At 41.8% G+C, this 26,399-nt stretch overlaps 1 protein-coding gene across 8 annotated transcripts in view; it reads right to left on the bottom strand.

Annotated features, from left to right (window-relative positions):
• Positions 1-610: 610 nt before the first annotated feature.
• The window catches only part of LOC137423087 (kynurenine--oxoglutarate transaminase 3), a 74,248-nt gene continuing 48,459 nt past the window's right edge, over positions 611-26,399 (bottom strand). For all 8 annotated transcript variants that reach the window (XM_068109887.2, XM_078774703.1, XM_068109886.2 and 5 more), the window contains 8 exons: positions 24,210-24,335; positions 17,712-17,832; positions 16,698-16,774; positions 16,406-16,495; positions 14,984-15,170; positions 10,203-10,276; positions 7,120-7,206; positions 611-3,478 (listed from right to left, as the gene is read on the bottom strand). In XM_068109887.2, coding sequence (XP_067965988.2) covers positions 3,416-3,478; positions 7,120-7,206; positions 10,203-10,276; positions 14,984-15,170; positions 16,406-16,495; positions 16,698-16,774; positions 17,712-17,832; positions 24,210-24,335 — 825 coding nt within the window. In that variant the 3' untranslated portion in view covers positions 611-3,415. The remainder of the gene's footprint in view (positions 3,479-7,119; positions 7,207-10,202; positions 10,277-14,983; positions 15,171-16,405; positions 16,496-16,697; positions 16,775-17,711; positions 17,833-24,209; positions 24,336-26,399) is intronic.

The raw sequence follows: 26,399 nt of genomic DNA, 5'->3' as shown, positions 1-26,399 counted from the left end.
TTTTCGAAAGGAACCTTCCTCTATCCAACCCCAACACATACTGCAAAAATGGATTTAATCGGACAAGCCGTTCTGCTCGAAATTGACAGAAACCAAATTCAAGATGGCTGCCGTGGCGGCCATATTGAAAATCGCAGAGCGCCTATTTTCGAAAGGAACCTTCCTATACTCATCCCCAACACACACTGCAAAAATGAATTTAATCGGACAAGCCGTTCTCCTTGAAATTGACGGAAACCAAAAGTTGACGGACGCCGGGCGCCCAACGATAATACCCCTTAGCCCAATTTGGGCTGAGGGGTGAAAAGCCTTGCTCAGTTAAGAGTATTTTTCAAACTGCTGAACAGATCTCATCTGCTTTGAAGTGATGTAGCTCAAATAACAATTTAAGAGAACTTTTTCCCCAAAAGAGAAAACGTCAGTTGTATTATTTTTGATCCGCTTCATATATGCACACACGTATTGTATTGACATGTAACCTCTGTTTAAAAAAACAAAACAAAAAAAAACTTGCACGAGATAGTGCAAATTATCTTTTGAGCAAAACTTTCCGTTATCATAAGAACATCGCATTGCCTCTTGAAACAAATAATTTCATAACTAGATCAAACTGTGTTGAAACTTTATTAAAGTCAACAATTAATTATTGCATCGCAATTTCTGGCGCACGTATCAATTAAAAATAACATTTATTTATACGGTAGCTATCACTTGATTAAACAGTAATATTTCTAAATTGGAAAAACTATCGAGAGAACGAACCATTTTCCTCACCCAATTAGAAGCTATCCACATATCACGTAAGCAAAGGAAGCAGACTGAAAGGAATTTCAGTTAAGGAAATGGTGGGAGGGGAGTTGGGGTGAGGGGGGACAGAGGAGAATTAAAGAAACTAGAACTGCGTGCAGTGATGATAGGCTTCCAGGCAAAATGGCTGCCATACCACATGACTGATGACGTCACCATTTTCAATACATTTTCCTCATGGGAAGTCGATCATATCTGTAAATTTTGGTTTGGATCGGTTAAGCAGTTCTGGAGATATAGATTTTCATTTTTTCCCCTTAAATCCAAGATGGCCGCCTACCATATGACTGGTTATGGCATAGTTTGCAAAACGAAAAATCCTCATGTGCAATTAACCACATGACTGATGACGTCATCATTTTCAATACATTTTCCTCATGGGAAGTCGATCATATCTGTAAATTTTGGTTTGGATTGGTTAAGCAGTTCTGGAGACTGATATAGATTTTCATTTTTACCCCTTAAATCCAAGATGGCCGCCTACCATATGACTGGTTATGGCGTAGTTTGCAAAACGAAAAATCCTCATGTGCAATTAATCATACATATGAAGTTTCAGATTGATCTGTTGGGTGGTTCTGGAGATATGGATTTTCAAATTTTTTTTCCTTTAATTCAAGATTGCCACCATACCACGTGATTGATGATGGCATCGTTCAGAAACGTTTTTCCGCATGGGGAGTTGATCATACATATGAAATTTTGTATTGATCCATTCAACAGTTCTGGAGAAAAAGATGTTCAAAGGTTTTCCTTTAATCCAAGATGGCTGCCATATCACATGAATGATGACATCATAGTTTACAAATATTTTTCGCACATCAGGAGTTGATCATATGTATGACATTTTGCATTGATCCGTTAAGATGTACTCTGGAAAAGTTTTCATTTTTTGCTTAAATTCAAAATGGTGGCCAAACTACATGACTGATGACGTCATAGCTTGCAAATATTTTCCCCCATTGGAATGTAAACGTGTTTCGAATTTCATTTCGTTCAGATGAGCGGTTTCGGATAAGTAGGTTTTAAAAGTTTTATTTTTAAATCCAATATGGCCGACAAACCACGTGACCAAAATGACGTGACCAATGAAACTTTTATCCCAAGGCAAGGCGGTCATATTTTAATGTTTTGAAGTTTATTGATGCTTCTGGAGAAGATGTTTTGAAGTTTATGACGTCACAGGCAATGGCAGCCAATGTAAAATTTCAAATTTTCAAAAACAAAATTCATGATGCACTAAGTTACATTGGTATATACGAGCAACGGTACCCGCCCCTTTCGGCGGGGCTTCAATTGGGAAGCCCAAATGAAAAGGTAAAATATCGGAAATTGAAGGCTTTTTTATTTTAAACGATTCATATAAATATCCGTTGAATCATATCACACGCAAATCATCAAAATCTAAACAGTGCATGGCGCCAATTTTGAATAAAGATTGAATTCTGCAAAACGGAAGCGGCCGCTACACGTCTTTCTCAGTCGCACGTTTATGTGTGAAGAGTGCGCGCCGAATCTGTAACACGGAAGCGGCCGCTACACCTGTTTCTCAGTCACTTTGCACACGCTGCCGTGTTACTACTTCGGGCCGCACCTTTATATAGGATGAGTTCGTCAGGAGTCGATCTACTCTCTCCTGGTACGTAGAATTTCAACAAAAGCCACATCACTTCATATCGGTAAATATTATTCCATCGTGTTTGGAAAAACTGGAAAATTGGAAAAAACAATATACCCTATTTTCCTCCAGGAAATCCCAGGATTACCCGCACAAAATTTCGTTGCGATCGGTTCAGCCGTTTTTGCGGTACCTTCGAACGGACAGACAGACGGACAGACATTTGGTGAATTTATAGTAAGATAATGAGTTAAAGTTTCGTAGAGCTAGCTATAACCGTTTTCTCGGAATCGTCTCCACAAATGTGTGAGAATAATAATCCTTAGAAGAACAATAGGCTTCCAGTGGAAACCTCACTGGAAGCCTAAATAAATTAATTAGGGGGAAGACATTCGGGAGAAGCTTGGGGAAAAAGAACAAGAGGGGATGGACAGAGATGTATAAGGGGAGGAGTTTCTAAATCTCTGCTATCTATTGCAGCGTATGTAATTTGTAGATGGGCATCTTGTGAATGTTTGAAACACTTGAAAACGATGAAACGACAACACTTGAAAACATGGAAGGCAGTTTTACAATTGCTTTCAATTAAAGTTGAAGCAAAGAAAAGGAAAACTAAAAAGCGTGCATGGGAGGGGCGGGGCGGAGGGTGAGGAGGAAATGAATGGATGACGGAAGAGGAGAAAGTTTTGTGTCTCGTTTTTCTTTGCTCTTGTCAACAGATCAAACCTTCAATCAGATCAAAGAGGTGGGGAGACACGCATGTAGTAAACTCGCGTTCATGCGTTTATCGAAAGAGGGATAACATAGAATCTTTCCACAAAAGCATTTTGCATCTTGGGCTCAGGTGGTTAAGTGAAAGTGGAACAAGTTCTTTCCTGACTGCCACAGCTTTTACATTTGTCCAAAAAGAAAAAGAACCAACTTTGTAAGACAGATCATATTCAAAGGGGACGATGAAGGTGGAAGATGAGAACGCGTGTAAGAGTTGCTTTATTCAGGTGTCGACTTGAAACTGTTGAGTATCGCTGCAGCTTTCTCCAAAGTTGTGTCTTCCTGCACAAGAGAAGGAAAAAAAAAAAAAACTTTAATACATTTGAAAAAACGTTTAAATCTGCTTGAAGTTCCACATGTGCAGTTTCAGGCAGCCTCGTGCTTCCTGCTTTAATGACGCCAAACCCAAGTGTGTGGATTTTCTCGACACAGCAAGTTTTAAACCAGCGAATCAAACTTCTGCAGGGCCAATCTCTAATGAGGGGCTTCACGCCATCATTTGTCGTAACACTCATTATCGTACATTTGCGATTATCAATTACTTTTATAACGGTCCAATGTCGAATGTACGGAAGTTTTAATAACCACCCAAAAAAGGCAAAGTCAAATGCAAAACTTACCATCACCATCAACAATGTACCGAGGTTTCCACAGAGCGTAGATTCTGCCGAAGCAGTTTCCTGGCTCGAGGTTCCAATCCTGGACTGTTAGTCACTCCGACATATGACAGACACTCAACTGAGAGTGCAGGAATTTGGAATTTTGTTCAGGGTGCCCGTGATAAATCACCTGCTCTTCACAAAGAACTTTCACAAATACTTTCACTCTTTCATTCCTCTTTTCTCCCGCCTCTGGAACAAACTCCCTCACTCTCTTCAATCCCACTCCTCCCTCCAGGTCTTAAAAACACCTGTTCACCACCATCTCTTATCTTCCCCCATCCAAAGCCATGATCTTTTCTGCCCCCGTTAATTCACCCCAGATACACTTTTATGAAATTCCGACTTCTTTCCTGGAAGTCCTAGCAATGTCCATGTGTTTTATACCTCTTCCACCCTCCCCCCAAGCCCTCTACCTCCCACAGATCTCCCGATGTCCCTGCTCTCTAATGTTGTACTTGTGTGCTTCCCCCTCTCTCCCCATCTTGTCTCCCACTCCCTTTATCTTATGTTTTATGTCAGTTTGTCTTTTGTGATTAATGTTGGCTCTTTTTATTAAACACGAGCCTCGATTTTTTTTTTAATTAAACTTTCATATTAAATTAAATTAAATTATTTAATTAAAATATTAAATTAATAAATTAAATTAAATTAATAAATAAGAAAAATATTAAATATTTAAAAAATAAAAATAAATAAAGATATTAAATTAAGAAAAGATTTTATTAAACACGAAAATTAAACACGAGCCTCGATCTTGTATACAAAAAAAAAGAAAAAAAAAAAGACACCATGTCATCATTAACGTCCACCGACTTATTCTTGCAGATGGGACGCCAGGTTTTACGTCCATCCGAGGGGCGGCACACACGTGTGAAACACTGGTTTGTAACTGGGTTATACCCCTGAGCCTAGGCTAGATGGCTTAGCCGCACGTGCGTATCTCTAGGCCATCCTGCCACGAAAGCGCAAAACTACACCTTCTTATGTTGAAAGGCAATAAATACGTTTTCCAAGCATTTTAACATTTGCTGTAAGAATGCATTTGTTGCACAATTTGGCCATACAGGCTTTCCACTGCCAGTCATTCAACAGGTCACGTGGTACATCTTCGAAAAAACGAAAGATGTTGCACCTCCATATCACCGAAACCGTTCCATAAAAATAAATAATAATTAAACGTGGCTCATTGCAAAGAACCCCACATGGGGAATAAGTGTTGTTAATGATGACGTCATTGGTGCCTTAATTATGGGGTCATAATTCGACAAGTTCAACGCTTAGTTCGATCAGCTTGAAATATCTTCGAACAGCAGAATAAAACTCACTCAGCTGGACAGGTTCAACAGGCATAAAGGAGGATGAGATTGATAGTTTGACAGATATCAGATATTAGAGCCAAATAAGGAACAATTAGCAGAGTTTATTAGTAAATCTCAACAAACTAGAAACTCGTGCGATTGCAAACCCTTGTTAATTGTTTGTAAGTCTTCCAAACTGAAGTACAATTTTTATTTCTTACATCTCAGACAGATTGAGCATCATCGAACCACCTGTCTGGGAGAGTAAACTACGACAGTGCATTCAGAAAGTATTCAGACCCCTTCACTTTTCACATTTTGTTATGTTCCAGCCTTATGCTGAAATCGCTTAAATTCATTTTTTCCCTCATCAATCTACACTCAATACCCCATAATGACAAAGAGAAAACAGGATTTTAGAAAGTTTTGCAAATTTATGAAAAAGAAAAAACTGAAATATCACATTGACATAAGTATTCAGACCCTTAACGCAGTACTTAGTTAAAGCACCTTTGGCAGCGATTGCAACCTCGAGTCTTCTTGGGTATGACGCGACAAGCTTTACACACCTGGATTTGGAGATGTTCTGCCATTCTTCTCTGCAGATCCTCTCAAGCTCTGACAGGTTGGATGGGGACCGTCGGTGGACAGCCAATTTCAGGTCTCACCAGAAATGTTCGATTGGGTTCAAGTCAGGGCTCTGGTTGGGCCACTCAAGGACCTTCACATAGTTGTCCCTAAGCCACTCCTGCGTTGTCTTGGCTGTGTGCTTAGGGTCATTGTCCTGTTGGAAGGTGAACCTTCGGCCCAGAGTGAGGTCCTGAGCGCTCTGTTTCAGGTTTTCATTAAGGATATCTCTGTACTTTGCTCCGTTCATTGTTCCCTCAACCCTGACCAGTCCCCCAGTCCCTGCTGCTGAAAAACACCCCCACAGCATAATGCTGCCACCACCATGCTTCACCGTTGGGATGGTATTGGGCAGGTGATGAGCGGCCTAGTTTCCTCCAGTCATGATGCTTAGAATTGAGGGCAAACAGTTCAATCTTGGTTTCATCAGACCACAGAATCTTGTTTCTCACAGTCTGAGCGTCCTTCAGGTGCTTTTTTGCAAACTCCAAGCATGGCATGTCTCTCCACGTGTGGCATGTGTCTTTCACTGAGGAGAGGCTGGCCACTCTGCCATAAAGCCCAGATCGGTGGAGTGTTGCAGTGATGGTTGTCCTTCTGGAAGTTTCTCCCATCTCCACACAGGATCTCTGGAGCTCAGCCAGAGTGACCATCGGGTTCTTGGTCACCTCTCTTACCAAGGCCTTTCTCCCCCAATAGGCGGCCAGCTCTAGGAAGAGTCCTGGTTGTTCCAAACTTCTTTCATTTAAGAATTATGGAGGCCACTGTGCTCTTGGGAATCTTCAATGCAGCAAAAATGTTTTTGTCGGCTTCCCCAGATCTGTGCCTCGACACAATCCTGTCTCTGAGCTCTGCAGGCAGTTCCTTCGACCTCATGGCTTGGTTTTAGCTCTGATATGCATTGACAGGTGTGAGCCTTTCCAAATCATGTCCAATCAATTGAATTTACCACAGGTGGACTCCAATCAAGGTGTAGCAACATCTCAAAGATGATCAAGAGAAATGGGAGGCACCTGAGCTAAATTTCAAGTGTCATAGCAAAGGGTATGAATACTTATGTCAATGTGATATTTCAGTTTGTTTTTTTTTCATAAATTTGCAAAACTTTCTAAAATCCTGTTTTCTCTTTGTCATTATGGGGTATTGAGTGTAGATTGATGAGGGAAAAAATGAATTTAAACGATTTCAGCATAAGGCTGCAACATAACAAAATGTGAAAAAAGTGAAGGGGTCTGAATACTTTCTGAATGCACTGTATCTCCAGGAAAATGGTCATTTAAAAACAAAATGTTTTGTCAGTTAAGAACGTACGTGATAGAAGGTGCAGAAAACCTACCTTAAAGAAACATAGTCGAATGAATTTAGAGAACTCTTTTTTGTTCTCTGCAGAATAAAATGCAGACATTGGAATGGTGGCCAAACCCTGCATTACACAAACAGTTTGGGAAATCAAACTCTGCATTACACAACAACAACAAACAACATGCATTTTAAAGGCCATTTTCCCTGCTAGAGCGGGGGTTAGCCTTGCGGTCCCCATGACAATCTTCTCCATTTTGCCCTATTTTCTGCATCTCTCCTTGTTAACCCCCTTGCCCGCATTTCTTCTTCCACCATCTTTAGCCAAGTCTTTCTCGGTCTTCCCCGTCCTCTACTTCCTTCTACATTCATTTCCATCACTCTTCTCAACCAGTCACTTTCATCCTTCCTCAACACATGACCAAACCATCTCAACCTGTTCCTCCTCACAGCATCCATCACAGGCTCTATTCCCATCATCTTTCGCAATTCATCATTTGTCTTCCTCTCTCTCAACGATACTCCGCACATCCGTCGAACCATTCGCATTTCCACCCTTTCCAGCCTTCGTTGCTGCTCTACGTTCATTACCCATGTCTCGCTCCCATAAATCATAACACTTCTCACACATGCAGCATACACCTTTCCCTTCAGCTTCAACGACACTCCCCTCATCATCAGCACGCCACTCAGTTCCCGAAATTTCTTCCATGCACATCTCACTCGATTACATCTCATCGACACTCGACACATCTCACGACATACGACCTCACTCGACACATCTGCATTACACAAACGGTAAATAAAAACAATTCGGCTGATTTACTAATTAATTGCTCTTAGTAACATGAAAGGTATATTTGACAGATAAAGGTCATTGAAGCAGCCACGGTGGTGTAATGGTTAGAGTGAGTCCGGGAGGTCTGCGGTTCGTACCCCAGCCAAATCATACCAAAGACATTAAAAATGGTACGTGCTGCTTCCTTGCTTGATGTTCTGCATTTAAAATGAAAGAGCACGACCAATCCAGATAGGTTGGCATCCATGGGGAGGAGGAATTCCTCCTTAGGAAATCCCCCTGTTGAGTGCGGTCAGAAAAGCGGCGCCATTGTTGTGACGTCATAGGTAACCAGAGTACCTTGGGAAGTGACCGCACTTCCCCCAGGTTCAGTGGCTGTTTGTCTCGTCTAACAGTGCTGTGTTGTGTCATGTATGTTCATCTGTATGTCCATGTGTGTGTGTGGCAGCTCCACTATAGGCCTTGGAGGCTTAGATCATAATTTTTTTTTAATGTATCATATGAATGACAAATGTAAAAAAATTGGGTGCTAAATTAAATAATTATTTTTTTACTTTCTTATTCAAGTCCAAAGAGAATATCTACTTAGTATGTATCAAACGCATAAAGTTACTGATTTTGTTAAGCAGTTGGTTTTATTTATGCTTTCCAAATATATACTGGAGACGCTTATTAGTTCAAAACCCAATAAGTTGAATAACACGTGTATAATGATATCTCTCAAAGTGCCAAATACTCACTAAATCTAATGGGACTTTTGGTGACCATTACCAATAAGCTGAATATCATAACCAGGATCTAACAAGCTGGGAATATCCCATTTGCAAACATAAGCTGAAGGGATGAGGGGATGCAACCCCAATTTTTCTAAAGGCGGAAGGGGCACATTCACGACCTCTGATCTAACTTCCGAAGTCACATGTGAGGTAAATTGTGCATATTTTATCAAGGCTAGATCAGCCTTACAAAACGATGGGAAGTAAATTATTATTGAACTAATTTTCTTCACATGTTCAACGTTTCATTTTGACTAGTAAATACCACTTGTCGCTTTGCTGATGGGAATAGAGAGGGAGGGGGGGGGGGGGGGGAGAGAAAGTGGGTGGAGAGAGAGAGAGGGGTGGGGGGAGAGAGTCAGGGGGAAAGGGAGGTGGGAGGGGGTAAGAGGGGGAGAGAATAAGGGGAGGGGGGGGAGGGAGAGGGAGAGGGAGAGGGAGAGGGAGAGGGAGAGGGAGAGGGAGAGGGAGAGGGAGAGGGAGAGGGAGAGGGAGAGGGAGAGGGAGAGGAGAGAGAGAGAGAGAGAGAGATAGAGGTGGGGAGAGGGAGAGATAGAGGTAGGGAGAGATAGAGGTAGGGAGAGAGAGAGATAGAGAGAGAGGGAGAGATAGAGAGAGAGGGGGAGACAGAGACAGAGAGACAGAGACAGAGAGAGAGAGAGAGATAGAGGTGGGGAGAGGGAGAGATAGAGGTAGGGAGAGGGAGAGGGAGAGATAGAGGTAGGGAGAGGGAGAGATAGAGGTAGGGAGAGGGAGAGGGAGAGATAGAGGTAGGGAGAGGGAGAGATAGAGAGAGAGGGAGAGGGAGAGGGAGAGATAGAGAGAGAGGGAGAGATAGAGGTAGGGAGAGGGAGAGATAGAGATAGGGAGAGGGAGAGGGAGAGATAGAGGTAGGGAGAGGGAGAGATAGAGGTAGGGAGAGGGAGAGATAGAGGTAGGGAGAGGGAGAGGGAGAGATAGAGGTAGGGAGAGGGAGAGATAGAGGTAGGGAGAGGGATAGGGAGAGATAGAGGTAGGGAGAGGGAGAGATAGAGAGAGAGGGAGAGGGAGAGGGAGAGATAGAGAGAGAGGGAGAGATAGAGGTAGGGAGAGGGAGAGATAGAGAGAGAGGGAGAGATAGAGAGAGGGGGAGAGATAGAAGGGGGGGAGAGAGAGGGAGAGATAGAGGGAGAGATAGAGGTAGGGAGAGGGAGAGATAGAGGTAGGGAGAGGGAGAGAGAGAGAGAGAGAGTGGGGGGAGAGGGAGGTTGAGGAGTTGGAGGGGGTAAGAGAGATAGAGGGAGAGCGAGAGGGGTCACAAGTTGGCGTTTGCAGTTTCGCTACATGTGCCGATACAAAAACCTTCCTTTTTTCCCATCGCATACATTGGGAATTCCCTGAATCCACCATCATTGGTTTCAGTGAAATCCATTAATCCATTCTCAAGTTATAGCACGACAAACAAAAAACACACAGATACGGCTCGTTTATAACATAGATCTTTAATTTTGCATTCAGCATGGGAAATTGACAATTCCTAAAGTTTCCATCAACGTCATCCATTACCTTGCTTTTGATGAGCCACTTGACAAATTTATTATCATACATTCGATCGCCTTCCTCTCCCGATAAATCCACTTCTGAAATGAGACAAGATAAAAGCATTATAGAAGAATACAAATGGGTTTCCCGACAAATAAGTTCCTTAAATTACCAATTGTACTGCTTCATGTTTTTCATTGCTCCCATCAGATCATCACCACCGCATTTGTGGAAGACCTTCTTTTCCGTGAATGACCAGGAAGTGATGAAAACAAAAAGAGCTCATGTAAATGCTAAAAGAATCCCCAACTCTCTGTTTTCTCCCATTTCCTTTTCTCAATTTACCCCCTTTCCTCTGCCTTGCTCGTCATATGTAGATGGTTCCCATTGGGCTATCGCTATTGCACCACCATTGCATAGGTATGTTGAATTCTTCAAATGATCTTGTTACAAAAAACTAAATTACTGCCTCCACCACCTAAGTTGGATGGAGGTTGTGTTTTCACTCCTGTCTGTCTGTTTGGTTGTGAATAGGGTATCTCAAAAAGTTATGGACGGATTCGGAAGACGCTTGGTGGACAGGATGGGTGTATGACAGGGAAACGTTTATTCGATTTTGGTGAAGATTCGAATCCGGATCCGGATCAGAGAATTTATTTCGGTGATTCTTCACCTTTGAGTAATAGGGAACCGATAGATAGCAGGATATCTCAAAAAGTTGTGGACGAGTTATGACTAAACTTGGTGGACGAGTTGGTTCGGTGACGAGAACAAGCCGATTCGACTTTGGTTGAGGTCCGAATCCAGATCCGGCCTATCAGTGGGATACAAAACGTAAACTGTTCAGCCTGGCGGAGGTGTGCGCTCTACCGAGTGTCGTTCTAGTTTAAATCGGTGATAGCACCCGAGGGTCAAGACTTCACAGAGTACCATCTTAGCAAGTAAGCAGTTAAGGAGGAGCAAGAATAACAATGACTAGATAAGGTCGATTTCACCACTCATTAACAGGGTCAATCCGCATAGAAATTGGACGGAAAGGAAATGCAAGAAAGTATGGCGAGTGTTTGAACATAAAAGAAGGGTGGGTGGGTCACATGCACGGTTGGTGGCAATATTGGCAGAGAATTAGGAGGTGGAAATTAACGACGTGCTAGATACTTGGGTCTGAGTGCACGAGTGTGAATTTGCAAGTTGGTGCATTGAAGGAGTGTGAAAGGTTGGGGTGGGGGGAGAGGGGGAGGTAAGAGAAGGGGGTGGAATGTTCTAAGACACTTTAGCAAATTAAACTAGAACGGGCACTCGGTAGAGCGCATACCTTCGCCGCAGCTACTGTTCTGTACTCTACTAAAATACGATTTTGACCTTTTCGTGACCTTGACCTTGACCTTTGACCCGATTGCTCCCAAAATCTAATCAAATGTGTCCCGTATAATAACCAATCATCCCACCAAATTTCATGCAATTCGGTTGAATACTTTTTGAGTTATGCGAATAACATACACACACACACACACACAGACATACAAATAAATACACAGCGATCAAAACATAACCTTCCGCTTTTGCGAAGGTAATAAGGTGTATGTGAACCATTAGGAGAATACAAGGTGTGCGAATGAGGAGGGAGTGTGATGGATTTTGCTGTGAGGTAATCATTATAATTTTATAGTGAAAAAATACACAGCGATCAAAACATAACCTTCCGCTTTTGCGAAGGTAATTAACCTGAAATTGCAGACAGAATTATTTATTTTATCTGAGAAGCTAAACGAATCTTCTTCTTCTTTAGTACCTCAAACTTTATGTGAAATGCGATCGATTTTTAAAAATCAGAATTTGAGCAAATCTGTTTCATTCGTCTGTTAATATGCCTCCCCGATTTCTGCAATTTGAATTTCATTTGAGGTTGAAATGATTGCGGGAGATCGCGTTATAGTGATGACGTTTTGGATGGACATCCTCTTCTTCAGTCGCTCATAACTTTGAGTGAAATACGATCGAGTTAAAAATAGTCAGAATTTGAGCAAATCTGTTTCATTCGTTTGTTAATATGCCTCATCTCTTGACAAATCTGCAATTATAATTTTTTTTGAGGTTGAAATGATTGCGGGAGATCGCGTTATAGTGATGACGTCCTGGATGGACATCTTCTTCTTCAGTCGCGCATAACTTTGAGTGAAATACGATCGAGTTAAAAATAGTCAGAATTTGAGCAAATCTGTTTCATTCGTTTGTTAATATGCCTCATCTCTTGACAAATCTGCAATTATAATTTTTTTTGAGGTTGAAATGATCGCGGGAGATCGCGTTATAGTGATGACGTCCTGGATGGACATCTTCTTCTTCAGTCGCTCATAACTTTGAGTGAAATACGATCGAGTTAAAAATAGTCAGAATTTGAGCAAATCTGTTTCCCAAAATCTAATCAAATGTGTCCCGTATAATAACCAATCATCCCACCAAATTTCATGCAATTCGGTTGAATACTTTTTGAGTTATGCGATTAACATACACACACACAGACATACAAATAAATACACAGCGATCAAAACATAACCTTCCGCTTTTGCGAAGGTAATGAAATAATTGACCACGACCACCTTTCTTCGAGAAATAATTAAGAGTTTTAAGATGAGTCGTGCAATGGGAAACAAAAAATCCAGTGCAATGGAAGACGAAGAAGAAGAACCACCTTTAGAGGCCATTTTTCCCCGCAGGGCGGGGGTTGGCCTTTTTTGGGGCACCGTGGTCCCATTTTTGAAGCAATGTTTTATGGCCGGATGTTCTTCCTGCCGCAACCCTGTTAGCCGCCTCTTGCGACACGCAGAGAATTACCAGTGAACTGGTACTCGATTTGCCGACCGCGGAAGGATGACAGACTGAGTCAACCCCCCTGGTGTTAATTCAAGATCGACTGGGATTCGAACCCAGGATCCTAGGATCCCAAGCCGGCACCCTAACCGCTACGCCGGCAACCAGTGCAATGGGACTGTTGACACTAAAACCAACGCAACTCGAGCAAGAGATTCCAATGATATCTAAAAACATTCTCACATGACCGAATCAAACTATTAGCACAATAACCCCTCTCTAACATAATGGAATACATCTTCTCAGTACGAACCACAAAATCAGTCAACTTTATGAAACACACTCATAATAAAATCATTCTGTCCAACTCTTATATAACGACATATTGGAGATATCATTTTGGTTAAACCTAGCATCTTCTACTTCATCAACTTCTGCACAAAATAAAACGCATTGAATTATTTTGATTCTTCTATTAGAATTAGATTATTATTCTATTATTGGAGTGTACCATTTTGAGCTAGGCCTGTCTGGTTTTGCCATCATTGGCAAACAGTTTGACGCCCAAGCAGTGCGGCTTTACAATTACGTGCCAGCCATAAATATGACCTTTTGGCAACCTTTAGCTGCTCTCACTTAATCTCCAAATTTCATGTTCTGTTCCGCACGACTTGCATACGTACAAGCCACGAAACGAATGTGCCAGATGTTATCGTTACATTTCACCAGATTTGGTGGTGCAATGGTTGGAGCGTCCCCTCTGAGCCGAGGAGGTTGGCGGTTTGAACCCCAGTCAAATCATACCAAAGACATTAATAATGGTACGTGCTGCTTCCTTGCTTGACACTCAGCATTTAAAAGGATAGAGCATGAACAAACATTGCTCAGGTTTGATGGACCTAATCGCCGCCTCCTGCATTGAAATTCCTTTTAAGGGATTTGTATTAAATGAGCATCCCCACCTCATTTAATATATTCTCAGAACGCATCCCCCCCATTCATAGATGCGTATGGGAAATTAGAGCCCGCTTAAAATCATTTCCTTCTGGAATGCACCTACAATGGTAAGGTAATGCTGTATATCTTGTTTGGCCCCATCACTCAATGGTGAAGAATCACTTTAAAAATTCTACCAGCCAGATCCGGATCTTCACCAAAATTGAACCAATTCTTCCTTGTCAGACACCCAAACGGTCCACCAAGCTTCGTCCAAATCCGTCCACAACTTTTTGAGATATCCTGCTATGTATCGTTTTTGGCCCGATCTCCCAATGGTGAAGAATCACTTACAAAATTAAATAATTCTCGTATCTGAATTCATATTCAGATCTTCACCAAAATCGAATTGATTAGTCCTTGTCACACACCCAACCTGTCCACCAAATTTCATCCAAATCCGTCCACAACATTTTTTTAAATATCCTGCTCACACACAAACAAACAAACAAACAAACAAGAAATATGTCGTGCATAGCACGATACTTGGGAAATCCCTAAAATAAGTTGTTGGCCTATGATAACCTAAAATATAATTGGTGATTGAATTCAGTGAAAAGATATGCAAATCCTCTTCAAATTTCAAGTCAATCGGGTGAAAATCGAGGATTTTAGAAATTTGACAAAGTTGGTGACCTTTGGCCTATGTTGACCTATTGACCCCCAAAAACAATAGGCTTCTTGCTTATGACGAACTCTACAATTTGGTGAAGTTTCGTGGATTGGTTGAAAATCGTGACCTGTAGGTGACTGACATACAGACAGACAGATAGACAGGCCAACGCACAAGACCAACCAATATACTTGAAAAATCTTTAGATTTTCGCAAGTAACAAACAGACAGACAGGGGTGAAAACATAACCTCCGTCCACCTTCGGTGGCATAGGTAGAAAAAGCAAACAATCATGCAAGAAAGTAAGATCAGATAAAATTGCATGGCTGATAAGACAAAAAAAAAAATAGGTCGAAGGGAATAAAATGGGAAGTTTTTCCACACCAATGTTGGAGATGTCTGCAATAATGAAGTAGCCACCCTCCGGAAGCACAGGCCGCATGCCCGCGTGGGCAAGCATGTCTGCCACGCGATCGCGCTTCACCCGCAGTTCTCGGGGCAGGGCTGAGAAATAGCATGAGGGCGAAGCGAGTGGCGAGACTTCGACGGAGAATGCTTTGGCAACCGCTTCCTGTTGGTGAGAAACACAGAAACAAATAGATTCCGAATTCACAACTTGTAAAATAACCACCTTTAGAGGCCATTTTTCCCCGCAAGCAGGGGTTGGCCTTTTTCGGGAACCGTGGTTGTTGTTGTTTTTTGGTCCCCTTTTTGAAGCAATGTTTTACGGCCGGATGCCCTTCCTGACGCCAACCCTTTTTGCCGCCTTTAACGACAAACAGGGAATTACCAGTGAACTGGTACTCAATTAGCCGACCTCGGAAGGATGACAGGCTGAGTCAACCCCCCTGGCGTTAACTTGTAAATTCACAACTTGTAAAGTCCAGTAAATTCAATCGCTGCTCATTGCTAAATAATGCATAAATTAGTTGTAAAACGCAGTTCTAAAACGTTTTAATAAATGCAATATTTAAAAGAGCTAGTTCCTTACTGCTCACTTTAATGGAATTAATCAAATAAATATTTGTATGTATGTGTACGACTACTACGACGACTACTACTACCGCTACTGTTTCTTCTTTGAAGGCCCCAATTAATCCCACCTTGTTTTGGGGTTAGCTGTGGGAAACGTTTCAGCCCGAGTCTTCACACAAACCAGCTTGTTCGGCCATTGAACCGGAGCCAATTTTGGCAGGAATTTTGAATTTGTTCAGGGTGCTGGTGATAACGCACCTACTATTCAAGAAAAAGACTTGGAGGTGTGGTCTAATGGTTAAACGTCCTCTCCAAGTCTGCGAGGTCAGCGGTTCAAACCCCGGCAGAGTCGTACCAGATAATTAAAAAATAGTACGTGCTCCCTCCTCGCATCACATTCAGCATTTAGGAGCAAGGAAAGAGCATGGACATTGGACAATCTCCATTGGTTGGCATCCATGTGGAGGAGGAATGAGACGTGTTTGTGTGTGTGTGTGTGTCAATTCCACTATGAGCGTTAGATTTTTTTTTCTTAAAGAGAGTCTTCAATGTCCACCAACTACTGTCTGTAGGATGGAGCACCTTGCGTTGCAACGTCAGGCGTGAAAAACACCAATCCGACAGTTTACAGTCGAGATTGGCATCAAACAGCTCAATGGTAAATGTTACCTTTTTGTCAAAAAATGTCCGTTAAAAAAAAAAATACATATATACATTATTATGAGAGAAATTAGAGGATCTATCATATGAAGTGAGAATGGAATAAAGATGTGAGAGGTGGTTTATTGCTGGACCTAGGGAAGATCTATCATACAGTCTTTTTGGACTCACCTGCAGTGGTGTGGGACAGTTGTAAATGCAGTTCTGGTGTACGGTCTGTAAATGCTTCATCAGTCCGTCCGGTGCCACGGACCAGCCAAGCTGTCTCCATACCAAAGGAAGACTTATTACAACAAACAATAAAAAGTTTTCAAATGCTTACTTTCCAGAACATGTCAGATGAGTACTGTGGAAGTTGCCTCATCGTATTTAGTTGGTTCTTACCCAGTGAAACTTCAGAGATAGTTTAGCAGTTGAGCTTTGAACACAAGGCACCAAAGTTAGGAGATATACGAAGTCATACCTTCCAGCCAGTAACGCTGAAAGTCTTCCCCGCACTTCCCACCGTAACAGTCCTCTCCCACATGCCAGGCAACGTGGCTAAATTGGGTGGAAGAACAACAATTCATCACACTCACACACACATCCATAAACACACACACACACACACACGCGCATACACACACACACACACACACACACACACACACACACACACACACACACACACACACACGCATCCATACACACTCACACACACACACACACACACACACACACACACATACACACACACACATATATATATATACACACACACACACACACACTCACACATATATACACACACACACACACATATACACACACACATACACACACACACATATACACACACACACACACTCACACATATACACACACACACACACACATATATATATACACACACACACACACACACACACACACACACACACACACACACACACACACACACACACACACACACACACACACACACACACACACACACATACACACATCCATAAACACACACACACTCACACATATATACACACACACACACACACACACACACACATATATATACACACACACACTCGCACATATATACACACACACACTCACACATATATACACACACACACACACATATATATATATACACACACACACACACTCACACATATATATACACACACACACACACACATATACACACACACACACACACACACACACACCTTGTTTTTCTATTTTTGTTTCTCACAATTCTATCTCTTATGATTTTCAATTCCTATTTCTCTTTTTCAAGTGTTATTTTAAAATGCATTTAATTTGGTTGTTCTTAAACATTGGTTGGTATTGGTTAAAATTTGGTATTGGTTGTTCTTAAACTTAAAAATAAATAATTTGAAGGATTTCTGTAATCACAATTCATGTAAACACAAACACATAATTAATTTAATTTAATAACTAATTTGAACACACACACACACATGTACACACGTACCAATTCTGACGTGTTCTCCTTTATCATAAACCATCCATTCGTAAACTTCATCACTAAAGCAAAGTACATCGTTTTGTACACAAAGCTCCGCAATGCCTTCCAGCTCACGCCGAGTAAAAACCTGCATGAGAGACAGGAGGGAGAGGCACGACCACACGATTCAGTCGAACATTCACCGGGTCGAGTCGGAGGAAAAGTTACGACTACTGGTATTTACTTTTGCTTGCACTTGACCATTTTAAACTTGGGAGACTCCAACAAACAAACAAAAAAAAACGACAACACGTTTTGTTTAAAAAAAGCAATGGTTTCTCAGAAGAAGAATATGCCACTTCATTTAATATGGTATAAAACAGTTCGAAAAAACCAACACCCTTCATAAAGGTGCATAGAATGTTTGATTTGGCACCTGGGTGGTGAAAAATTGCTAAATATATACAAATTATATATACAAATATTATACAAATATTATACAATATATTATACAAATATTATACAAATATTATTATACATATATGTACAAATATATAAAAATTTACAAATTGCTCATACACATGTGAATCCAATTCTCAAGTTCTTGTCATTGGAAATTTTTGCAATTCACGGTGTTAAAACAACTACACAGATACACCCAAAAAGTGCAGCGTGCTCGCTGTAAGTAAGACTTTTGCCATCTGGTTGTAGAAGCTCATGTAGAAGTTCGTACAGACATAAAACACAAAATTATGACACAATGAAACACAACCAGACTTGGTTGTGCAATGAAGGGTCGGAGCATCTGTTCCGAGTCTGGGAGGTTGACCCGGCCGAGTCGTACGCAAGACTAGCTAGAGGTTCCAGGGAACCTGAACTCAACTGGTCTATATCAATATGGTTAGAATATGCATAATAGAACCACAAACTATATAGTTTATATGTGCTAAAGAGGTACAGTAACGTTGAAGGTATCTCATGTTTAAACAGGAAACTAGAAAAAATTGAGTTTTAAGTGAGGCATGAAAAGTAAAACTACAATTACTTTTCTCAGATTTCAGACTTGAATTTATTATACGTGTTGAGGTTTGTTACATACTGTCTACACACCAAGTTTCAGCCTTCTAGCTACATTAGGAAGTACCAGATTGACAAAAATTGATTTTTCAATATGGCCGCCCTGCCGCAACCCAAACTAGTTTATGTCTTAAAGATGCTGCATAACAAGTTTCATCAAATTTATTCAATATTTGTGACTTTTAGAGCGTACACGTCGAATTGTTTACAGACGAAAGACAGACAGAAAGACAGACAGACAGACAGACAGATGACAGATGGACACTGGGTGTCGACAAAAACTCAGCTGGACATAGTCCAGTTGAGTTAAAAATGGTACATGCTGTTTCCTTGCTTGACGCTCAGCATTTAAAAAGGATAGAGCACAGACAAATAATCATAGGTTGGTAACCATTGCACACGGTCATTGGGCCTAACGGCCTCCTCCTGCATCAACGTTCCTTGCTAAGGAACCAATACTGATTTTTTATTATTTATTTAAAAGTAGTTTTATGTCATACATCACCATATTATATCATGTTACATGGTCATGTCACATATTTATATCATGTGTCAGTCATGTTACATGGGACATAATAAGTACAGTGCATCTAATGCTGACTTCTTACGAGTGTCAACGTCCCACGTCTTATGTTCAGCACACTGGCACTTCAAATGGATGAATGCTTCTGTCAAATGTTTCCATGGTAGCCAAAACACCTGTTGATACGTCAATAACATTTACCCTGGTCTCATCTGCCGACAACGAAGGGATTGTTCAAGAATTGTGCGGGATTTAAGAAACATGTGAAATTCCATTCTCACACTGTTGACTCCAGTATGTCCCTTACGATCTGCAATTTCTCTTTTGCCAAGGTCCCCCAACGCCTCAGTAACCTTCACACCCTTCACTCTTTGTTTAACCACTTTAGTTAAAATACAACATCATGACGGTGTTATTGTCATTTGCAATAAAGATTTAATCAACTTCATCACTTGACTGTAAATAGTCTGTTGGCTGGACAGGGCTACCGTGCACCCCCACACCCCCCCCCCCCGAAGTACCATACTCATATACTGTTCGTTGAGTGTTGTATATCATTTGAAAGGGTATTCAATTGCCTGTTCAATGGTGTATCAAATGTGCATTTCTGATGAATATTCATCCAAACAGTCATGCAATCACAATGATAAACAAGAAAGAGCAATCAGAGATTGCAGACCCTCACCAAAACGTGTGTTTATTGTTTTTTAAGGCTTTGGTGTTAAAACAAATATGGCGGCAGAACCACTTGACCGATGACATCATCATCATTTTTTTCTCTCCACCAATTTATCCCGAGATGATGCTCAAGAAATTTCATCCTGATCGAATTAAGTTTTGTACTTGTCAAATTATGACGTCATAATGGAGGCACCTATGACATCATCATTAACATATTTTATTCCCCATGGAGAGTTCTTTACAATGAGGCATGCCTTAATTTTTTCAATGCAGCGCTTTCAGAGATATAGAGGTGCAAAGTTTTTCGGTTTTTCCAAGATGGCGCCCATACCACGTGACCTATGACATCATAATTATCATTTCAAAGTTATACAGGTGGAGTTGCACCTATGGTGAAAATTTCCTGTCAATCGGACCAACGGTTGCAGAGAAAATCATACTTATTCTGTGCGGACAAACAGAGTATTGTCACCACAACAAAAAGAAAAAGACATAAAATGTCAAAGCCCCCACTGTGGTTTTAGTAATTTTGCTGCACAGAGTTAAAGGCCGTCAGTCGGCCATCGTCGGTCAGATTACAAAACAAAATCTTCTGCATATGTATACTCTCGTGTATTGCCCTTGTGCCAAGTTTGAACAAGATCAGTAAATGCATGTCCGAGAAATGATTCAGGAAGTGTTCAATATCGGGGTTTTACAACTAAAATGGCCGCCAGTCTACCAGTCGGCCACCTTTGATCAGACCGCAAAATAAAGCCAGGTGCACGTGTATGCCGTCATCTACTGTGCTTCTGTCAAGATTGAACAAAATCGGACCATGCATGTTCAAATAAATGGTTGGGGACACATTTAAGAAACAAAATGGCCGCCAGTCGACCATCTTGGATCTGGTCTCGAAAGAAAAGGATGTGAATATGTAAGCCATTATTCTTTATCTGTGTGATAAATTTGAACATATATTGGAAAATATTGAATCAAATGTTCAAACAACCCCTTTTTAAAGCCGCATAATTGCTGCAATTGTTATGCTAGCTAGATCATGGTACTTGATCATGGTAGATACATCATTATTTGTAGTGGCAGCTACGCTAATGTCAGCACATCTTTCCTACAGATGACGTTGACTGATACTGGCCAAACCTGAACAATGGATCAACCAGAGACGACAAAGCAGAGAAAGTGCAGGGACAGTGAAGGCTTCGAGTCTGGAAAGAAAGAAGACTGTGTGCTTCACTTCAGTTCTTCCAAGTGTGAACATTTCACATTCTTATCCGAAACAAAATATTCTGACAAGAGACTACAACGTCTGCATCAAAACGACTCTGACGACTCGCGCAACCACCAGGCTCTGAAGCAAGGATGGAAGACAACGGTGAACGAATACCCATTGCATTCGAGGATAACCAAGAATACCACAGAGACTGTTATCAGTGTTTTACAATGAACCTAAACAGATTGGCCAAATCTACTGAATCGAATGCTGAACCATCATGATCATCACATAGTTCAAGGAGATCCTCAGCAGATGGAACCAAACAGATATTTAAACCCAACTGCATATTCTGTAACAATGAAGGTCGTAAAAAGACAAAGATCAAGTGTATATGGACAACTGAAGCCACTTCAAGATTTGAATTTGATGGAGGAGAAACTATCAAAGAAATAGCAGATATGAAAAAGGATGAAAGGCTTCCTGTGCAGATCAGAGGATTGACCTCTTTGCTTGTGAAGCACCGTACCACAGAAGTTGTCACTGGAAGTATGTGGCAGTCCCACGCTGGTGGAGGAGTGAGAACGAGTCACAACAAATTCATCGTGAGTCTTCAACAAATTCATAAGTATAGACCTTTTTCTGCCTTATAAACACACATAAAATTCATTAAATTTATCAAGTAAAGCAGCAGGTTGTATAAAATTCATTTTTCCATACGTCACCAAATCTTCATAATATTGTTACGGACGCGGTTAAAGATGTTATATTTGCCGAGCGGAGGCTCCGCGACCGAACAGTTATTCCCCGACTCTAAAACCCGATTGACCCCAAACTTTGGCCGGATCGCGCCACCGCTATTCAATCGGGAAAACTCTAAAGCGACCGAATGCAAAGAGGAAAAGGAATAAGATGAGAAAAGGGTTGAAAATACTACTAAATTTATTTACTATTTACAGGCTCAAAATAACCAAGGAAGAAGGAAAGATAAGAAAATAATTTACAGAAGATATTAGAGACACAGTGCAACGTTAGCTTACCTACAGTCTTAATTAACCCAGGGACAGAACAAACAAGGACAGACTCACGCAGGGAATGATGATAGGACTGGCAGGAGGTGAATGGCTGGAGGGAGAGGAAGGTCCACGGGTACTGCCGCATGATCGGCTCGTTGGGCAGCCACCGTTCCTTTGCGGCCCTGCTCCAAACTGCCGTCCAGGCCCACGCTGCTGTGGCTGCAGTTTCGGTGGCTCGAGCTGCTGTAAACGCAGTTTCGGTGGCTCGAGCTGCAGCTCAACTCTGGACTTCTCTCGGACTCAACTCAAAGCGCCTCTCTTGGACTCAACTCAAAGCGCATCTCTTGGACCCAACTCAAAGCGCATCTCTTGGACCCAACTGCTTGGACTCCCTCTCGTCTGCTTGGACTCCCTCTCGTCTGCCTGTAAAAGCTCATCTGCCTCGGGAAACGCCCTGCCGTGGGTTATATAGGCCCCGCCCCTCAACCTTTGCGAACCTCCCCGATCGCTCTTCCTCTGCCCTCTCTAGCCAAACCCCTGGCTCATGGTTGGTCGAGTGGGGCTGGCTCACTCCTCCCCTCTATGACGAGGTGGAGACACGCCTTTCTTCTCCGACCCTGCCTCGTGGTCAATGGCGGTTATTGGAGGGGAGGTAATTGCCAATCGACGAAAAGGGGGAATGGAGGTTTTGGGAATGGGAATGAAGGGAATCTATCTCTTTCACTTGGTGCAATGGAGTACTTCAATTAATGGGAGACACAGCCTTACCTTAAAACACAGAATAAGATATAACTATCGAACAGGGGTATTCTATGATTGGCTGACGTGTATGCTTTTGGACTAATTATGGGACGCCCTTTTGACCTTTACACAGCTCCGGAGGCAGGAGGGGCCAGACTCAAGCAATAATAATAATACACACAATAAAAAAAATACAGTCCTCATATCCGCAACAATATATTGCACTTAATATTGTCGATTTTTCTGTCTATAATGAGAAATTTTATAAACAGTTCTTTCTTTCTAATCCTTTTTCAGCATCGCAAACGTCTAGAGGTGGGCTGGGTGGAGAGAGGTAATAATACTAACATGATGTGAATGAATGAATGAATGAATGATCGTTTTAAGGCCATTTTCCCCGCTAGAGTGGGGGTTAGCCTTGCGGGCCCCATGACAATCATGGTTCCCTGTTTGAGGCAATGTTTTTATGGCCGGATGCCCTTCCTGACGCCAACCCTTGGTCGCCTCTTACGGGATACGGTGTACCTATTCTAAACCGGGGTACACACCGTGATCATTCATCCCAGCAAGCTGGTACTCAAATTTGCCGACCTCGGAAGGATGACAGGCTGAGTCAACCCCCCCCCCCCCCCCCCCGGCGTTAATTCAGCGATCGACCGGGATTCGAACCCAGGATCCTAGGATCCCAAGCCGGCACCCTAACCGCTAAGCCAACACCAGGCTAATACTAACATGATGTGACAGGTAATAATTGGTTTGAGGGTTGTGGAGGAGCAGCTGAAAAAAAACCCGAATCCTATCCAGATTCCTCCTAATGACTTCATCTTTGCTTTTTACTTCTTCGGGTTCCTTCTCATGACTCCGATGCAGTATTTGGTCTTCCGTTTGATTTGGTACGACCCGACCGGGGTTTGAACCACCAATCTCCCCGACTCAAAGCGAACTCTCCAGTCATTATGCCACAGTCTTGAATCTTTTTTTTTTCCAATGTATTTTATACTATACTCGTAAAAATTCCGTCAAAAATGATGGGTTGGAACAGTTTATTCGACAGTGCAGCCTGGTGAGTGTGCCAAAGTCTGAAGCCTGGGCCTAGTGTCAGGGATGCTTCTGAACACCACCGTTGAGGCTCGGTTTACAAGCCACCATCTACAATTCCAATAGAAAAGACATAATTACTCTTTTATGGAAAAAGTTTTTCGACTTTGTTTTATCCTCAAAAATATTATCCGCAGTGAACACAAAAGGTTAATGGATAAAATGGCTGGTGGGAATACCTTGCCAAGAGGATTGTTTGGTGTATTGATAACGATGGCTTTAGTTTGCTTGTTGAACTTGCTCACTAGTTCCTCTGGGTCCAGTATCCAGTCTCCACTGGACTGCAGCCGACCCTTTACGGGAGTCTGTATAAACAGGTCGAAAGCAAAGGAGGAAGTTGTACAGGGAGGTGGGGGAGGAGAAATGCAGGGAGGGGAAAATAATCACAATTGAAAGAGGAAAAGAAAAAAGGGAAACGATTTTTACGCATAAATAAGTGCAAACCTAAAACGTAAAGACAAATTAACATGTAATAGTAAAATGTAATTCAGTATAATTATGCAAACATATTCAATATCCGCCATGATTTTTCTTGGGCAAACCACATTTCAAAGTTGGCCTCCAAAGCCAGAAGCCAATTGGGCATCCTCCATCGTACAAAGTCCTTCCTGGGCACTCCTTAAATCCTATCCACCTACAAGGCCTTAATCTGCAGCTTGATGGAGTACTGCTCTCCCCTCTGAGCTGACTCCCCTGCCTCACACCTTGCTTAGCTTGATGCCATTGAAACCAAGGCCTTCAAGATCACTGGAATCCACCTCAATCCCTCCGCTTTCCAAATTTAGTTTCCCTCCTGAGAGTTTCTTTCTGTATCCATCTTGTCCACCCCATGCATCCTCTCCTGCCCCTCATTACTCCCCACACCCATTGCTTGTCCAGGTTTGCCTCGATCTTGGCCTTCAACTTTGCTGTTGGTGGATGTTTCCACCCTCTCTCTACTGCTCCTTTTATCCTGTTGTGTCCTGATCCGTTCATTGTACTAATTCTAGCTCTTCCACGACCCTAGAATATGTATACAAAAAAACAAAATCAACATTGTAGTTTTAAGGTTCTGCACTTCCATGAATAATGACCTGAGCATAATGCCCACATGCATTTTCAATGACAAATGATACATGTATGCCAATATGATAATTTGCCATGACAAATAAAAGCCTTACAAAAAATACAATGACACCACTCCACCCCACCTTAAGCCCCTCATGTATACCTTCAGAGAACCGTGTCTGTGTGTCTCCATCTTTCTTTCCTAAGCCTTTGTAGCAATGTAAAAGATGGGAGCTCGGATGCAGCCTGTGGCTGCTTGGCTGCATCATTTTCTGAAAGTGCATCTGTGCAGCTGATGCAATGCCCCCCATTACCAGTCAGCTGGTACTCATTTTGCTGACCTCGGAAGGATGACAGTCTGAGTCAACCCACCTGGTGCTAATTCAATGGCATGACAGGGGTTCGACGTTGTTTTTTAAATAATTATTATTTTGTAACATGACATCATCCAAGCACGGGAGAGACGTTGGTCAGACGATGTAAGGAATGGCAGGCGTACAGGAATGTACGTGTACTTTTAAAATTATCTAAAACATGAAGAAAAAAGGGAGAATAAATGAATGGATATGAACTTGTCAAGGTCCATAACGTTGGTGATGTATATTGCCAAAGCGAACTCCAAGGGAGTGCAAGAATGAAAATAGGGTGTTTGAGTGTGTTAAAACACCCTTTTCGAAGATGATTAATGGGATGCTCACAACAACAACAACAACAACAACAACAAAAACTAGAGATTCCAGGGAACCTGAACTCAACTGATCTATATCAATATGGTTAGAATATGCATAATAGAACCACAAACTATATAGTTTATATGTGCTAAAAATATATGACAAAAATTGATTTTTCAATATGGCCGCCCTGCCGCGCCCATTTTTGGGCGTGCAACACCCAAATGCAATCCCAAACTAGTTTATGTATTGAAGATGCTGCATAACAAGTTTCATCAAATTTAATCAATATTTGTGACTTTTAGAGCGTAGACGTCAAATTGTTTACAGACGACAGACAGACAGACAGACGACAGATGGACGACAGATGGACGACGGACACTGGGTGTCGACAAAAACTCAGCTGGACATAGTCCAGTTGAGTTAAAAAGCCTTCCCAAAATGGTGGTATGCCATCTTCGTCAGCCCTCTGTGACATCGCTGGGTTCTTTGGCCTCCATTTTGTTTCGGCCTATTGAAATGTGCCTTGAATTGGAAACACTATTTTTAATTTTTTTTTTGTATACAAGATCGAGGCTCGTGAAAGAGCTAACATTAATCACACAAAAAGTCAAACCGACACATAAAACACAAAATAAGGGGAGCGGTAGA

The sequence above is a fragment of the Myxine glutinosa genome, chromosome 3 (assembly GCF_964187855.1).
Source record: "Myxine glutinosa chromosome 3, kmMyxGlut1.1, whole genome shotgun sequence".
NCBI classification, from domain to species: Eukaryota; Metazoa; Chordata; class Myxini; order Myxiniformes; family Myxinidae; genus Myxine; species Myxine glutinosa.
Note: the sequence above shows the minus strand (reverse complement) of the source record. Positions and strands in the feature narration are given on the sequence as shown.